At 35.7% G+C, this 19,255-nt stretch overlaps 1 protein-coding gene across 4 annotated transcripts in view; it reads left to right on the forward strand.

Annotated features, from left to right (window-relative positions):
* The window catches only part of ENTREP2 (endosomal transmembrane epsin interactor 2), a 196,945-nt gene that overhangs the window by 115,937 nt on the left and 61,753 nt on the right, over nt 1-19,255 (forward strand). For 3 of the 4 annotated variants that reach the window (XM_064517487.1, XM_064517488.1, XM_064517489.1), the window contains exon 3: nt 18,084-18,194. In XM_064517487.1, coding sequence (XP_064373557.1) covers nt 18,084-18,194 — 111 coding nt within the window. Of the gene's footprint in view, nt 1-15,197; nt 15,258-18,083; nt 18,195-19,255 lie in introns of all 4 variants that reach the window. The other variant, XM_026113340.2, reaches the window with a different exon arrangement.

Genomic DNA, 19,255 nt, shown 5'->3' on the forward strand with positions numbered 1-19,255 from the left:
TTACCCACAATGTGAGTATTAATGTTGAAAACATGGAGAACAAACTAGAGTTACTTACCAGTAGTTGGGGTTAAAGAAGAGTTTTCTGAGTGTATTCACCTTCCTTTTCCATTCTTTTGTAATTTGGACTTCTTTGATTTCTTGGTTGTAAGGAAACAATATAGTGTCTTTTATGTGTAAACATGGAACAATGAGAAGTACTAGTGCATAAAGTACCCCTGTAGATATTATTTAGGCAGAAAATCTTTGGGCTTGAGTGTTTGTGATACATGATTACACACTAGAGGAGTATGTATACTGGCAGTACATTTCAAAAAACTACACGTACTGGTAAGTAATCTTACTTGCTTCTTTCAATCTTAATTATTTATCATTTCAGGTGCTTAGTTCACATTTTCACTGAATTATCCAAGTGCTTTGTCCGGTTTCATATTTTGGCAAGTTTATATATACAATTGCACCATTTGTTAGTAGAATTTTTGGTGTGTTAAGGGTATTAATTGAGAAGACGGCTCAACAATGTGGAGGAATGTGCTGGCAATTACGTAATGCTTTGTTACACTTTTAAAAAAAGACAGCTAGCATGGGCATTTGCAGAGCATGTCTTGGGTTATAGAAATTTAATAATGTCTATTAGTTTTTCTTTAGATTATAATACAAACCATTTAATTAAATACTTAACTGATGGTTACAGTTAGATATCACGAGGGCCATATCTTTGATGATAATAATTTTGCAGTAATGAGTCCTTGGGTATGTGGTGTACTGGCAGTTTTAACTTTGAATTTTTTTCTTTTCTTTTTAGCATGTGGATGACATTGAGTTATCATTGTAATAGAATTTGAAGTTCTTTGGTTATTAATTTTTTCTTCTACTATGTTAGAAGCCAGGAGTGTCTTCTTATCAGAGTTACACTTACTCTTTTAGAATAGTACTAGCACAGTATAGCTTTTCCAGTATTATTTTTGCTTCGATGTACAACTTTAGTGAATGGTATTTTACCTTTTGGTAGAAAGCTGAGCAGTGACTTAAAATCTAAGTAAAGTATTGGTATCTTTTATTGCAGGTCGCAGACTGCATCACATGTTAGGGTGGATTGTCATTTTCTTTTCTTCCCCTCTCCTATCCCCCCCAAAGTTTGAAGAACATGTAATGAAAGGCACAAAAGAGTAAGGACAAAAAGGTGGTTTGAGCCAACTATCTCAAGGATTAGAGATTTGAGTTTTACAGATAACAGTTTTAACTATGCCTCTGGGAAAAAAGATGAAAGGAAGTCTAAAGAAAGCATGGTAGAAACGTTTGAGAAGAAATTGCCAGAGGCCAAGAAAAAAGCAATATTAAGAGACCAAAAATGAAAGCAATGGAAAAAATGGATGGAGAGAATATACCAAGTTCTGTAAATCCCTTTGATTATTTGGTAGCATCCATGAAGTTTACAGGATTTACTTTGGAACATTCAAAAGGCTGGTGTGGGGTTGTATCTATGTTAAAGAAAAGAAATATGCAGAAGATCATACGCACAAATAATCCCACTAAGCATACTAATAATTTTCTACAGGGTACTAATTCTAGTAGATATAGCAAATTCCTATATCCATGCTGTCTGTTATTCTTAAAAATTGCCTTAAAAAGCATCTATTTTTTGAAACAATCGAATATCAAAATGTGTTAATCTGTAATCATATGGGGCTTTGTACAGTATCAATGTTTGAATTGAAGCTTCTTTACAGTAGAAACATGAGATTATGGAAATAATAAGGAATTTCAAAGTTATCATATGAGACACGGTCATCTGAGTGCTGCCATTGTGTGTGTATTCATAGTGCAAGAAGACAGTTGTATTGAAAAGGTTAATTATCCTTCACCTTTTTCAGTTGTCTTGCTATCACAAAAACAATTTCCAGACAAAAATTGCTTTAAAGCAGAGTTACAGAAGCTTATGCTACATTAAGAGAAAGTTGCAGGCATCCCTCAATCAAAGGGTTACTTGTTTTTACTGAAATCTAGTCCGGTGCAGATATCGAAATGCAGATTTAGGGTGTCCAAGCAACCTTACCTTGGTTTGCCCCAGAATCTTCAGACTTTCCATATTCCCATATCTAAAGAAACAGCGTTTATGCAATCTCTTTGTCTCTCTGTTGTTCCTCCCTAGTAGTGTTTGAGCCTACAGACCAATTTCAGCCAAATTTGGCAGAAGAATGTATGTTTGAGAGAGAAAATTATTTAAAGTATTGATAAAATTGGTACCCGGGCAGAGGAAGTAACTGAATTAGTGTTCCCACTAAAGGAAAGACTGTAGCATGAGTTCAACAGTTACTTTTTTCATATTTGGTCTGCTCACTGACCTCTCAGCACACCATATTAGTGAGACGATCAGCACGCACAATTTGAAACTGTGAACAGACCATGTTGTGTTTGCAGGCACAGAACTGTGATGTTTCTTGTTCAGTTGCAGATAGGGTGGTTATGGGAAGATTGAAGAGGAAAGGAGCCAGAGACCCAGTAAGACATTTGTTCATATTTGGTGAGGTATTTAATTTAAATGTATCCGTTAATAAAATACCAATTTGCAGATATTTCTTCAATGAGGTATTATATACTTCAGTTTAGAAAACAAAGCTCTACATTTTAGATTCTTACGTATATACTTACATCAGTATTTCCAAGTATTCACAGGCTTAAGACCTAAACTACAACCAGTTATGTCATTTATAAATCAAAATTCTTCTAAGAACCTTTTCATCCACTTAAACCATGTACTTGATATGAATTGATTTACCTAAGAGATGCCATAATTCACTGTAGTTGTTGCAAAACTAGAGAATACTGACCTTTTACTTGGATCTTTTTTCTAATCAAGAATATTTTGCAGCATATGTTATGGAGAAAGTGTAATTCAGTTCAATACCATTAGTTCTCTATCAGTGATACAAAACAGGAATTTTTTTTTTCCTCCTTTTCTTCAAAGTACAGGAACAGTAAATGATTTTAGATGCTATAGGAATTCTTCACAGCCTGAATTTCCACTATTTCATAGATATGTGTATATACTAATAATGGAAATAGGGGCCTTCTCTGCACTGTGCCAATCATTACTCAGCTCTGTTAACTGGATCACCCTGTTTTGACAGTACTTTATTTGGTTCAAAGGTATCATGTTTCTTAGTAGCTGATAACACCTGTCAGTCTTTTTGCCCAGGGTGTGTTCTCCTCAGCTGATGTTCTAGCCTTATCATGTTTCCTCTAAGGACCATTTAGACCATAAGCTACATTCAAAAGGAATCAATGGGAAAATAAGATATTCAGAAGTAGCGGAGCTATACACAGAATGAAAACACAAAATACGAGCTTTGGATCCAAGAATTTTCCATTCATCTAATAATGCCATGCCACTGACATCAACTTTTGATAATTGTAAAATTTCATAGAGTCTTCCTAGATTCTCCAGGGTTTGCTTTAAGCTCTCTGTGCTTCTTCATGCAAGAAGGCAGGTCTCTTTGGTGAGGCTTTCTGTAGCACACAGCCACTAGAGAACTCTTCTGCCAAGGACTGCTCCTGTCTGCATAGCTTCTGTGCCTTGGTGAACATTTGCATTTTGCAGACAGATGTTGATCATGACAAGTTACAAAAGACCAAAAAAGTGATTTGGGGAGGTAGTATGCTAGGAATGAAAACTAAAAAATCAAACTACTGATAATAGCAGGCTGATATTAAAGCAGAATTAAAAAGCTATTCTCTGTGAAATGTAACAGCAAGGTATTCCTTTTTAAAGAGGTTGAGAGGAAATGAAACAGAGGAGCTAGATCTTGTTAGCTAGTTCTTGTGCTGAGCAGGGGGGACATGGTGCCGGAGCTCTACAAGCACTGCAAAAGGGGAAGAAGAATTCTATGCTCTCAATTGATCTGATTTGCAGCATATCAAAGTATGAATGCACATATATTTTATTGACAGAGCAGATTAAGATGTCTCATATGAAAATTTCTAACTCTTCTTGCGTCAGGGGCTAACAGCAGTTTTTATGTCGTGATAGAAATGCAGAATAATTTTTCTTCTCCCCCAACTTTTTTTTCATATTTTCAGTTCCAATTCTCAAATGTTCAGGTATTTGAAACAGGATTATTTGAAAAAGTTACAGAATTGGCTACTATCAGACCAGATGACCATTCTATTGGGGTAGCCATTTCTGTTCCGGGTAGTAGGTTGTTCATGCTGCAGAGATTTGATAATCAGACTCACAGCAATAGTAATAAATGTTATTAGAAGTAGACAGAATTTCTTTTGGCATTGCAGCAGATTTAAGACACTATAGTGCATTTTAATCAAGCCCTGTTTGGATGCAAGAACTGTCTCCTACGAAGATCATATTCTCTGTTTTTGCTTTTTGAGAACTGAAATAGTTGCTGAAATGAGAGTGAAGTAAATGACTTTATCATGGAAGTGTTAGAGCTTCTGCAATATTTTGTTGGAGCATAATTTCAGACAAATTATTTGTTGTGGGGGAGGAGAGGAGGAAAAACAAAAGTGAGAAGTGTGTATAGTTCTGAAATGAAAAGTATCTTCAGGATATCTCCCTTTACTGAAATGTCAGTAAAATTATTTTCTGCTATTGTAAGTAACTTCCACGTAGTGATATGGCCTTACAGGTCAAGAATTGGTAACCATGGATGGCTCCTGACAAGTTTTGTGTCCCCATTTATTGTCTATAATGAACCAGAAAATGGTAATTTGTAAAAGCAAATACTTTTTAAATTACTTTCCACTATTACTGTGATCTTCTTCCCACATAAGGGTAGCTCAGATTTCTTCACAAGCAGCAGTAGTTATGTCTGATCAAAATCAGACTCCAAGCGTCTGAAAACTATCTATTTTTAAAAGCTAGTTCTTTTTAAAAATGCCAGCATTTCTTACTCTTTGGGAACAAATAGGTATCTCTTTACTGATCAGTTAGTTGAGGTTTTACATCAGACCTTAGTATAACCTGTTTTTGGCAGTGTGATACAAAGATAAAAGAAATTTTCTGTGAAATTATCTTGTTTTAAGGAAGTATCAGGAGGAAAAAATAAATTACTACCACAATTGTTACGCTGTTTGCATGATTCATGCTCTACTGCAATACGGAGAGACTTTTGTATCTGGTGATGTTAGGGTTGAATACAAGGTTTATTTAATTTTAGTATTCTAATCAGGTTTGCAGTTCATGAATATGTGGGCCCTGAAAGAGCAAATGAATGACTAGTAACCATCATGATCTTTGATGAGGAACAGTTCACCTTTCTCTCCTCCTTTATTCTAGTGCCTGTCTGCTAGTAAAACAAATTGTATTATAGCAAGCCATGTAAAATGATTGCACTCTGAATAAACCTTTGTGCAGTTGGAAATTGTCTGTTTACGGGTAGTGGGGACAAAGAGTATCATGTGCAATTTTCACTTATTATTTTGGGGGGATACTGACTTCTTGTCAATTAAAATTAATTCTTGAAAAATCTTTGGATTTAGGCTGCATTGACTTGTACTGATTTATGCTGTCCACATCACTTCATTTTCTAATCGAAGAGCATTTGGAAGTAGAGCATATGTTTTTGCATTGATATGAACATTCCCATAAATCTAATGGCATTATACTTTTAACGTAAGAATTCTTATTAATTAGAATTATAACTGTTGGCTGCTAAGTGCTTGAATGTCAAATGTTTCAGAATATGCAATTTCATTTAATATCTTCTTGATTCTTGAGATGTGGCTCCTTTTTATTAATGTACAATACTTGGAGGTAAACATTTTCACCATACAAATTTACTATTAGATAATATCATAAAATGCAACACAAGGTAGATGTTCAAAAATTTCTCAGTTGTGTATCTATTTGAAAGAATAGCTAGCAGTTAAGAGCTTTGAAATACTCTTCATTGTGCAAAGCTGTTACAACATCCACACGAGATTATGTACAGGAGCAATTTCAGTGTTTATTACTTAGGTTCGGTTGGAGTTTATAGCTTAGTTCACCTACTGGTAGCTCAGAGGACAAATGTGTATTTGAATAGTGTCACTGTATTATCAAATGTGCACAGTCTGAAAAGCTCTGTACACTGTGTTGATATTTGGACTTGGAATTTTTGGCAGTATGTAGTAACATCATCTGGTGTATAAAACATCTTTAGAAATTGTGGATCCGTAGAGAAGGACTAAATAAAACTGGTTTGTCTGAGTTTAGGTGGGAAAGTAGTAGTTACAGGTTGTTTGAGCGATACAAATGCAAGCATTTAGAAGATGTGACTCCTGTTGTGTATTGCATTTTCCAAAAACCTTGAACTTAGTTGGTTTTTTTACTGGATTTCAGGCCAATGTGTATTAGGGGTGTTTTCAAGAAAGACAAGATGATCTATTTATAGCCATGTTTATCTTGAGATAGACTTAATTACTACTTTAAATGAAGTTTTTTCCTAAGAAAATAATGCTTTATGTATGTGACCTTAAAAAGCTAAAGTGTATTTACTAGTTAGAAGATGGAGTCGCTGTTTTTGCAAGACTCTCCAGGTCTTGTAAGGAAATTAGCATAACAAAACTCAGCACAAAATCTTACGGAAGGGGAAAATGATATTTATTTACAAAATCTTTAAGTGAGTTGATTTACGCACTCACGCTTGTTCTCTCATATTTGCATCTTCACAAGCACCAAGATGTATATGTGCAAGCGGTTTGGCCAGGATCACTTGTGTGTGTCACAGAGTTCAAGGGATCCTGGCACCTGAGTCCTCATCATGTCTCTGAGATTCTTGATTGGTGTCAAAAAAGTAGGGTTTTTGAATAGGTATTTTTATGCCCATTAGGAGTCATTGGCTGTTATATGATGGTCCTTTGCCTCAGTATCTTGCTTATTTCAGTTTCAATAAATCTTATGTGAGGTTGTTGCCATTGTCTGTTTTTCCTTGTTTGGAAAATATATCCATTTTGCCGATGAGCTAGCAGGAAGAGGAATAGTGTGCATTACTTGTTGTCATCCTCCTACTTTTAGCATGCAGGGTGTTCTGCTCACAAACCATCTGGCCTGTTGTCTTATCAGTGTACAGGCCTTTCAGTTTCGACACAAACGACACGTTCCTCAGTTTTACTGCTGGGCCAGGGTCCTGGCAGTGGGATCCTTTGTTATCAGTACAGGCCACTCTGTTAGCTTTTTTTCTGCCGTTTTCCCTGAAGCTTAAATGTTTCCTTTCACACTGCATTCATAATAGTCTTACAAGACTCTACAGCTTTAATGTCAAAAAGCTATATTGTAGATGTAAAAGAAAAATTTAGGAGGTGAATGCTTCCGAATGCATCCTGGATGGCTTGTGGAAGCTAAATTTAATCATTAGTTTAGCTCCCTCCACTTTGGAGCTAATAAGGAAAATGAACAATTTCTATTGTCATGTACAAATTGACTCTCCTATCCTATTTTATCTAGAAAGTATATTGGGGAAGTCACAACCAACCTCATGGATGACATGGATTTTTTTTCATTCAACATTCTAAATGCTTTTCTACTTAATGAAACCGTAGCAGGTTTGTTCTGAATCAGTTATATCATCTTTTGTGCAGTTGTATCATGATTAAGTAAGCTTACGGCATGCAAGACCAGTTTCTTCAAATGTCATATGATTTTCCGGATCATCTGCTGACATACATTCTTACTAATCATCATGGGAAACCTGATATAGATAAGAAATTTCAAGTAACATGCATTCAGGTATCATTGAAAGAGAGTGCACTGAGAATATTGACTACTATTCTAAAGCATAATACAATCGTCAGTGTTTTTTCTTTTGTGATATGATTGACACCCCTTTTGAGCTGTGTATTAGTGTCAAACAAATTGTTAATTTGGGGGAATATAGATTTCTTTCAGATTAGTTTTTCATGTTTTACTGTTGAAACTACAGTGACTCAAAAACAGGGCAGAATCCCAACAATCATGGGAGTGATGTTCTGCCAATGGCATGTGGAGTTTGTGAACTAATAAAAATCATATATTTATATATTTTCCTATTATTTATGAAATATACATGCATTCTTAGGCTTACATATTATTTAAGAGAGTTGAGAATGTTGCAGAAAATCTACTGTTACGTGTCTGGGAGCTAGTGTTTGAGAAGTTGCCTTTCCTAATTTTCAGTATACGCCAGTAACTAAGTTTTCAAAAAGATGCTTTATTTCAGTTTTTATCAGATATCAAAAATTGCGTTGTGTCAGAAATATGCAAAGGGGATAAAAAGGATCAGAATAGGAAAAAAAAGTGTTTGGAAATGTATAATTCAATTAAAACCAAGTTCTGGAATATTTAAGTGGGATAATTCCATGCCGAATTTCAAATGCTATCTTTAGCTAATGCCTATCCTACAGTGTCTTTCAGTATTTTGCAGTGTTTTGCATCAGGTTGATACCGCAGAAATAATCAAGGCTTATAAGAGCAATTATGATAATTAAAACCTTTTTCTTCTTTTGACTGGGATCAGTCTGTAGATAGCGGTGTCCCCCAGGGGTCAGCACTGGGTCCGGTATTGTTCAACTTACTCATCAGCGACTTGGACGAAGGGACAGAGTGCCCCTCAGCAAGTTTGCTGAGGATACAAACCTGGGAGGAGTGGCTGATACCCCAGAGGGCTGTGCTGCCATTCAGAGGGACCTCGACAGGCTGGAGAGATGGGCGCAGAGGAACCCCATGAAGTTCAGTAAAGGCAAGTGCAGGGTCCTGCACCTAGGGAGGAATAACGCCATGCACCAGTACAGGCTGGGGGCTGACCTGCTGGGAAGCAGCTCTGCAGAGAAGGACCTGGGGGTCTTGGTGGACAATAAGTTGACCATGAGCCAGCAACGTGCCCTTGTGGCCAAGAAGGCCAGTGGTGTCCTGGGTTGCATTAGGAAGAGCATTGCCAGCAGGTCGAGGGAGGTGATCCTCCTCCTCTACTCAGCCCTGGTGAGGACACATCTGGAGTACTGTGTCCAGTTCTCAGCTCCCAGTACAAGAGAGACATGGAGCTAATGGAATGAGTCCAGCAAAGGGCTACTAAGATGTTTAAGGGACTGGAGCATCTCTCTTATGAGGAAAGGCTGAGAGAGCTGGGACTGTTCAGCCTGGAGAGGAGAAGACTGGCGGGAGGGCGGGGGGGGGGGGGAATCTTATCAATATGTGTAAATATCTGAAGGGAGGGTGTAGAGAGAATGGAGCCAGACTCTTTTCAGTGATGTCCAGCAATAGGACAAGAGGCAACAGGCACTAACTGAGACACAAGAAGTTCCATCTGAACATGAGAAAAAACTGCTTTATTGTGAGAGTAACCGAACCCTGGAACAGATTACCCAGAGAGGTTGTGGAGTCTATTTCCTTGGAGATATTCAAAAGCTGTCTGGACGCAATTCCAGGCAATGTGCTCCAAGTGACCCTGCTTGAGCAGGTGTGTTGGACTAGATGATAGCCAGAGGTCCCTTCCAACCTCAACCATTTTGTGATCCTTTCTAGCAATCCTAGTTGCTTGTCAAAGAGGTAGTGTCAAAAGTGAATTTACAAAGGAATGCATGTGTTATAGTTTAATGCATATTTTTTCCAGATTGACACACAAGTTTGACTATTTTCAGGGATTTATCTGTTTTAGCTCTCCTTGTTCCAGACTGTTCAGGGAAGGACAGTACTGTTCTGAGCATTAGGGATGCCATCTTTTATTGCATTTAGTTTTTGAAGACTGAAGAGCTTTCTCTCTTCTTCCTTCTTGCAGAATGTACTTTCTACTAGTAATCTATGTTTTGCTGATAGAAGCAGCTTCTAAAATGAGTTTTAATTTGATCTAACATTGATTTTATTGTAGGTAGATTAGAACTCCATAGGTCTTTGCGTTTTTCTTTGTGTTTTATTGTAATATAAAAAAGTAATCAAATACATTCTATATGATGCTATTAGGTATTTGTTGGAATTTCGAAATGAGCTGATTACTCTGAGCACGTTTGCACTCTGATAAGGACATAAAATGGCATATCACTTCTCAGTATCTATTTATTTGCTTATTTGAAAAAAAGATATTCAAATAGAAATTTCTGGTAAATTAAGATGAATTTAAACACTGACATGATCTTACTTATATGAGGGCATCTCTGTCATCCTCCTATTATGCTTATGCAGCATGCTCATTTAAATTCATTTATTTTAAAAAATAAGTGCAGGTTACCTATCCATATTGCCAACATATTACATAAAATGGTACATTATGGCCCACTTCATTTAGAATCTGATGTTTTTTGAATGAGTGTTTAGAAATATCATCATCCTTTCAGAAACAAGTGGCTTCTGAAGGAAAGTCAAATGAATCTGGAAAGAGTTTGCTCATAGGGTTCTCTCTCCATTTTCAGCTGTTCTCAAAGCTACTGTGTTAGTAATACAGAAACTTGCACAAACATTAATATTGCAATTCCCTTATTGGTGGTGCCCAAAATTAAATAGGAGCCTCTTAGGAAAGCGTGATTAGGTCTGCTCTGCTGCATTTTAGTCACTTCCACCATTGTTCTTTTGAATAGTGTTTGATACAATATTTAAGAAATACAGATACTTTAAACCGTGTGTATTGCTTACATCTGATTATTTTCCATTCTATATAAAAGTATTGTTTCATTATAATATCAACAGAGGATAATAGCTGAAAAATCAAAGCCATTAACAAAAATCCAGTACATTTTGTATCTAATAAAGTCCAAATCAAAGACAGGTATTTCACATTTTGGTCTTAAGTTTAGACTTGTGCTACTGTTTGCTGCTGGGAAGGAAGAAATTGAGGCCTTGTGTTATGTGCTAGGATGGCTGTTTTTCCTGTCTTGGTGTAATGAACATGTATGAGCTGACAAAAAGGTCCTGTAGAAGACCTGTTACTTCAATTTTATTGTGATGTTAATGTGATCAAGTCACTTCATCTCTTCTCATGGTTAACTTTATCAGAATATAGACTCATCAGAGTAATGGAAGTGATCTATTTCAGAGTGAGGTGAAACTAAGTGTTTTGGTTTTAGAGTATTTGTTTGATTTCCCCTGAGGTAGCTCTCATGCACTACTTACTCAAATGCGTGCTTGTCTTTTTATACAGAGAAGCTGTGCCCTAACAAGTGAATTGCTACTATCAAATGTAGGTAGAGTAAAAAATTCAAAACTGTAAAATAGAAATATGTAATTTCTTTCCTTTAATTAAGTCGATAAATCAAAAGCAGGTCCTGGAAAACCTGGTTAGACAACCAGAAGTCTAATTAACTCTGAGATGAGTCTGTCACTAGGAAATCTTCCCAGATTCTTATGCTTTGTTAGCATTAGACTAGAGGCTGCTAAATGCCTCTTTGTTAGAATCCCAGAATGTAGTATTTCTGTTCATAGACTCTCTTATGGTGGGTGTCCTTTCTTGGTATCATTTTTTTCAAGTAATTTGGAAGCAGAGGTTGTTCAGAACACCTGCTGTGTGATTCCCTTTTTCTAAGAACACAGCAAAGACTGAAAGGCAAAGGTCCTTCTGCGTTTTGTTAAAACAGTAATTCAGTTTTGAATAAATCAAATAATGTTAATTTTACTGAAGAGCGTAAAACAAATCCCTCTCTGACATCCTGCAGATCTGTTCTTCTGTTTATGCTTTATTCAGTGATCTGATGAGTCAGGTGAAGACCTGTATGTTTACCTGGCAAAGGAGTCTTTAGAAGGGACCTCTGTATGAAATAAACTGGTATGCTTAATTTCTTTATCTCAAAGGGCAATGTACTTACCTAGGACATCAAGCTTTGTCGAAACAGTAAATCTTCGTTTTACTTGTTAGTAAAACATGATGGAAGCTCGTCAAAGCATTTACAATACTCTAGAAAAATATTGTGCATAAAGACATGGAATATTTGTATAGCTATATTATTCAAAGAAAAAGGAATAGATGTATGATAATCTTTTTTGTTTCACTACATTCATCTTATGATTCATGTTCCTTTTCATGTTTGCAAGTTAATGAAAAATGGGAGGAGATTAAACAGTTGTATTTAATAAAGCATGAGCATGTTGTGGGCAGACTGAACAGCAGGACTATATGTGATCTGGCATCTCTGTCCTGTTTTCTTCATTGTTGCTGTTGAAGGAATGAAATAAGACAGTGCTTTTGTTTGGCTTAGTAGAAAGATAATCTGCATAAGTGTTGGTGGCTGACAAGCTAGTTAGTCCTTGAAGGCATGTTACTCTATCCCTCTGTTTTCTATGAATATAAAAATTCTTGTTTTGCAGTTCTTCGCTAGTAGAAGTTGTGTTGCAGTTGATAATTTCCCGTATTCTCTACCCTAAACTGCTCTTGTTCTCCCAATAGAAAAGGGAGGAGGAAATGAAAGAAGAAAAATGTACTTGACTGATATTTTACTCTCTTTTGCTTGTTTGCTGTGTACTGTATCATTTCATTAAAGGAAGGCATGACTTCCAAAATTGACATCTGGAGGAAAAAGAAAAAAAAAAAAAAAAAAAAAAAAAGACGACTGATGGTTGATACTTGTATTTCTCCTCTGTGAGCAGCTCTGAAGAACTGAAGCTGATCTGTGTAAATTCACAAAGTAGCTTTGCTTACTGTACTGTCTTCTGTACTTTAATTCAGAGTGGTAGCTTTAGACTCTGTAGTACTTGAGGTGCAGGTTTCCCATTCGAATGTAGTTGCTTGAAAAGTAGAGATGTCAGAGAGAATGCAGAAAAGCAGGTTCATTTTATCCAACATGACCCAGAATGAAACAAAAACTAATTATATTTATTTTCATTTTACTTTCCCTCCCATTTTTTGTATAGTATGGTATTCTTATTTCACATTTAATAAATCTCTTATGCCAGAAAGGACATCAGTCAGTCATTACAGATTCTTGGATACTTCAAGAGATCTGATTGTTCAAATATTTTGTTAGTTTTTCGTTCTCATGTTACAGGTGTACTTCTATTTTGGATACCCATCAAAACACTGAAAATACATTAAAGGAGATAATCAGTATTTGCAGAGAAATGAAATAGTTGCTGAATGGTATTAGGTATTTTGTTTGCTTTTTGTAATTTATTTGCTTCTGCCTTCCTAGCTTTAACCTAGCCAACAATGATTTTAAGATTCTTCCAAGGAATTAAAAATGTCCCTTGGTCTTTTTTTCAGGATTTTTGTCTCTATTCTAATCAAAATACAAATTGTATCTATTGACACAAAGTATGCTTCTCCCCAAAACTGTATGCAAGTGGTAACCTAGTAGATAAAGAACATAATTGCTTCATGCTTTTCTGAAAATGGGTATACTTACCAGTGTCCCAGGACACTGTTGGAACAAAACAGCTTAGCGGTTCAGCTAAGGACAAAAATCACAAATAAGATTAATCAGATTTTACTTACAAATTACTTATTCTACCTGATATATACAAGGCTTTTATTTATGGCTGACAAAGAAGGGAACTCTGTAAAAGTTTAGTGAGAAAACACTAACATGAATCTAGAGCACTTCCAAAATACCAATGGTGAAAATAGTGTACACCTTCCTGAATAGTATTTTTCATCTACAGATTTTAAAACAATCCGCAAACAGATTTATTGTTCCCATTCTCATTTTACTGAAGTTTGTCCTAGGAATAAAATGAAGCTGGAAGCTGTGACTTCGCAGGAGACTGATAACAGGATAGAACCTGGAGAATTTTTTTAGTGGGACCCCAGTCCAAAGACTTTCCTTGAGGCTTTGGTTCATGAATAGGCAGAATAACAGGAAAGAAAAGATTGTTTCCTACCTACCACTGCAAGTGGTTTCGATGCTGTGGTGGTGATTTCAAGGGCTGGCTCAAGTTGTATTAAACACACCTGTTGGAATATCACAAAAAGGAGTTTTAATTTAAATGGAGTTTAATGGAGAGCTTTATTTGAATGACAGGGGTAGAGAGGTTGGTTTTGATATTTTTAACCTTTTAGCAGCACTTGAATCATGCTTTTAAATTATTTTATGCAATGATCAAATAGCCTGGAAAGTGGTTTATTTTAAATCAAATCTGAGAGAATCACGTAAACATGTGATTATAGAAGTTGAGATGTCAGAAAAAAGCATAGAAATAATGTAATTTATGATTAAATAGTAACTGGTGATACTGGTTGCTGTTGTAATATATTCCTAAAACAAATGTCATTCATCCCTTTCTTACAGGAGTTATTCCATTAGGCTCTGGCTTCCTCCTGCCTTCCCATTGGAAAATTTTGCTTCCTTTTAGTGAAGAGCTACTGTGGAGGCTTGATCTTTAAATAGTTTTAATCTTAAAGAGGGAAGTTAAGAGAAGGCATAGAGAACCTATTTAATGTGAGCTGAACCTCAAAATTATTGAAAGGACCAAAGGAAAAAGGCAGACTAAGGTCATGAAGAGAATTAAGCTGATTTATTGTTCCAGGTGCAGGATAACCTCTCAGATTGTGAATTATTATATCAATTTTAATCATTGCCTCAGAGCAGAGCTAATTAGTTTTGTAGAATTAGTTTAGGACTATGGTAACATATAAGAAGGAATTAATCCTGTTAACTCCTTGTCATCACAAATCAATTGGCTTCTCCTTCTGTTGGTGTATTAACTCTTGGTGGCTCTAAGGCTTTGGAGCCTAGTGGCGTTAACACATTTTACTGAATTCTCATAATGTTGTGTTTTGTTTACATATGGTAGCTAGAAAGCTAAAGAATATAACAGTGTTGCTGAAAAGCAGTATTAAGATACCATGACTTGTTACTGTCTAACACTAAGTCTATGTTTTGTTCAGTCTGAGCTCTAAGCCTTGGTAGATAGTCATTTGATTAACTTCATCTTACACACTTTCTTAATAGTTTAATACTGCTCCTGCAAGTATGTCACACTGTGTGCTCTTAGCACAAACCACCATTAGCTCGTTTTCTGGGGAAAATTTTAATGTGGATATTAGACATACTTGATTTCATGAATGATGCATAACTAACTGCATCTACGGTCTTTCATAATGCAGTGCGGGCTTTCTGTCATAGTCTACCATGACTACTAATTTAATGGGTTGTAGATATATTCTTTTATTTACTGCCTGTACTTGTGCTTATATGAGAAAAGACCAGTTTGTGATCAAAACTGTTGAGCACATTGAACAAACTTTTTGATGCCTGTTAAGATGGTAACTGATATTTGTATGTCTCCTTTTTTCTATGGTGGCTGCCAGCATGGCTGTGAACTTCTCCTCAAAAGTTGTGATAACAGCATGACAGACTTGTCCTATTCTGTGAGTCCAAAGCTTTGTTGATATTTGTCCGAGAAACTTTAAGGATATTAGAAATTTTAAAATTTCTTTTATTAGGTTGCGTTCTGCAACAGGCAAGATAGTTGCAAAAGGCTTACAGAGGGCCTGAAAATTTTCCCTTCTAACTCCATGCCCAGCCCAGCTTAGGTCATGCCTTGCCTGAGATACTGAGAAGCAAAACATTAAATAGCAAATTGGAAAAAGAGGTGAAAGAGAGGACTTCAGTGTTTGATATGTGGCCCTGTCAGTGGGTGCTCAGAGTCTGGAACATGCAACTACTGTCGTATCTTCAGGTTGTCCGGTGCAGCTTCTGGGCAGAATGTGAGACTGGGACCCATAGAGAAGAGCAGAAATTACGAGAGCCTGTTACATGGTCTTAGTTGAGTGCTGCATCCTTTCTTCCTTCTTGTTTTTGCACATGACAAGAGGATGAGGTCACTTTGGAAATGCAGCTAGAGATGAATGCTGATATAGAGAGAGTACTGCAAACATAGATGATCTTGTCACAGGTTATAAATCTTGTTCTGTAGAATGTGATGCTTGGAGAAATATACTGCTGATAAATAAAATTTGTAATGTAAATATTGTCTTCTGGATAATGATGTTGAGATTACAGTCCATTTCTTTCAAAAAGTGTTTGTGGTAGCTTTTTGGAAGCCTTCTTTTCTTGGAGATAGGTGAATAATGAAGGTGTTCATGGGCAGAGCAAATACAGGAGGTGTTCTTTCAGCATAAGGGACTGTACTTTCTCTGAACTCTTTCAGAGCCTCATAGGCTTCCTAAGCTAGGAAGGCTGTTTGAGCAGGAGGTGCTGCATTGGTGCTGCCATGGATGAGTGAGAGGGCAACTGCATAAATACGGAAAATGTTTTACCCATGAAGAATTAGTTACTATTCACTGTAGTACTAGTAGAGCCATACACGGGGGAATTGATCAACTAGTGTTAAGATTACACGCAGTCCTGATAACTTTATCAAAGTTATATGTCAGTAAAGGGCTGGATGTCATCGTTCTTAGCCTCACACCCTGTATTTTTCGCTTCCTATGAGCATGCCCAAGTCAAGCAACGTAAAGTTATAGAATATTCTGCCTTTGTTAGCTCGGTGGTTCATGAAGTGCAGCAATTTCATATGTGAACTATATTTGTCAGAGAAAAGATGCATAATGTTTTTGTTTTTTTGAAATCAAACAAGTTTTGAGGTCCTTTGACATAGCTGACCACTGCTTCATGTCAAACAATCAGGGCTTCTTAGAGACATGAATTTTCAGGAACACGTGTATGGATCATAAAAGGAATGTAATCAAACCAGTAATATAGATTTGCTCCAGGAGAATTTTCAGTGCAAGGTATTAGAGATACTGGCAACAGAAAAAATAAACAACAAAATAAATTAAAAAATGAAATTGGTTTCCTATTTTTAGTAAAAGGCCCATGAACTTGTGATATAGAAGTATTGACTCTGAAAGATATCTATTACTGTAAGTTTCATACTGCTTATACTTTCCATGTTTCTCCACATATGTGGCTATTTATAGAGAGAATGAGAGTATATAGCTGCTCACTGTTATATGGTGGCAATGTGTATTTTATTCTAGAGGTTTTGTCTTTGACACAGATTCTTTTTTAATACATGCAATATAGGAGTATTAAATTGTAAAAAGTAGTTGAAAGAAGTCCTGTTCTCTTTCAAAATATGCAATGGAGATATAATCTAAATAACCCTTAGGTGTGTCTTTTGGGAATTGTTGTCTTAAGCAAGGCTTAGATTGGTTAAGATGAAGATGTAAACTACTAAAATTCTTGTTCTTCATTTGAAAAACATTTAAAAAATCCAACCATTCAGGATTTAGGATTGGAAAAAATATTAATAGTATATGCATTGATGGAAGATAACATTTGTGGAAAAAAAAAGAACAGGAAGTTTGTAAATTGTAGATATATTTAAAAGAAAAAAGATACAATAGAATTACTTAATAATTTCAGATAATTTGAAGTTAGTATAAGCATTATATGGCTGGGTGAACATGGAATAATTAAGAAGGTCAAATATTGGGGGCACTGTCTGTTCTTGTCTTCTTCCTTCTTGAGCTTTTCTACTTCCCTACCTTCTGAGACTGATCTCTGTCCATTCTGGGATAGCTTTTTAACATATAAAACGAATCATAGTTAAGCTGATGCAATGAAGTTAATGGTTGTATTCATGTACTTTGAAAAAAAGAGGAAGGGAGTGATTAACACAATGGGTAGTTGATACTTAGGATGCTGTTTAAATTGTAGTTGTTGTTTAAAAAACAAGCAGTTTTTTATATATCATGAAATCTATTCGTGCTTTTTATTCCAAGTTGTACACATTCATGATAAATGGTATTCATAAATACTTTCCTCTTTGTGATACCCGTTTCCTCATTAAAAAGTAATTTAGATTGTGTGTTAATACTAACTTAGATTATAAAAATACTTCCACAAACCTGATTTATTAATAGTGCTAATTCTTAGAACCCATTAAATTTTCAGGGTCTATGGATTGCAAAATGAGTTTTGGTTGCGTTAATAGCAGGAGATAAATGGATGATTTTGAAATGATTGGGGGAAGTCTAGTTTTCATGTTGCTTTTTCTTACAGTATGAGACTCAGGACTTTAATCCTAAAGTCATATAAAATACTCTGCTTTCTTCTTTAAATTGTATTAAATGTCACCATGCATGTAATTGTATGAAAGACTGGGAGTGTTTTAAAGGTTAAGTGATATTTTTTCCTGTCTGTCTCTTGCAATAAAAAATCAATAGGTTGTTTGATTTTTTTTCCAGATAACCTTTTTCATGCTGCTGTCTGCAGTGTGCGTAATGCTGAACTTGGCTGGTTCCATTCTCTCTTGTCAGAACGCTCAGCTAGTAAAATCCCTGGAAGGATGTCAGTTGGTGAGTAATGAAAAATAAGTCTTTAATATAAAGGACAATGGATTTTATTTTTCATTTGTTTGCATTTTATATACATATTGTTTTAATTTTCAAAATTGTATACGTTAACTGGAGCTATCTATAAGCCTTACAAAATGGCAAATCATGCTGAGAAAAGTTTGAGAGTTAGAATGCTACCATCTTTACGATATTTTGTCTCCTCAAGAAGTAAGTTGTAATACTTGCTTATTAATGTCATGATACAAATGAGACTTAAACACAATAGATAGAATACAGGCCACATCAAAACAAGGCTGAGATTACCATTTGACTTCAGCAGTATCAGGATTTCATCCAGTATCTCCTACAGCCAGTGTATTTCCTGGATGCGATAATTGTCCCATTCTGATAGTTGTTTTTGTATGTGTATATTGATATTTTACTTGCCACCTGAATTTGTTTTTTAAAAAAATTCCAAAGCAAATATATGATTGATTGTGTTAAATGAAATATAGAATAATAAAAATAAAAAGTTATCATGATATGGTATGCTGTGAATTATTAAAAGGTGCAGTATGCCTAAAGTGTTTATATTTCTGTCCTGAGAAAAAAGTAAGTATATGTTAAATTCTAAAATGTTTTGTGATGTAAAGTTATGAAGATGTCTGTAGAAATAAACTCATTTCTGAAATCGCTGATCTAAAGAAAAAATAAAACACTGATTGTTTCCATAAATTCAGAAAACAAATTGCATTAAATTATAAGATCCACAAATGGACTGGAGGATGTTTATGGACATGCATCAATACTTTTTTTAGTATAATCTGGCTGACAGTAGACCAATCAAATTGTATCAACTGCATGAGTGTGCATCCATAGGATTCATTAACTATTAGGGATATGTGAACATATGCGTATACCAGCTATGTTCTTTGGTCATGCCCCAGAACTTTGCTTTGAATGATAAAAGGAAAGGACATTTCTATCTTAGATGCCAATAAATGCCTACACAAGCAGCACAATGTGCTTCTGTGCCTCTTCTCTTCAGCCATTGTTTTCCTCTTTCCCTCTAACAGTTTTCT

Source organism: Dromaius novaehollandiae, chromosome 10 (genome assembly GCF_036370855.1).
Source record: "Dromaius novaehollandiae isolate bDroNov1 chromosome 10, bDroNov1.hap1, whole genome shotgun sequence".
Classification (NCBI taxonomy): Eukaryota; Metazoa; Chordata; class Aves; order Casuariiformes; family Dromaiidae; genus Dromaius; species Dromaius novaehollandiae.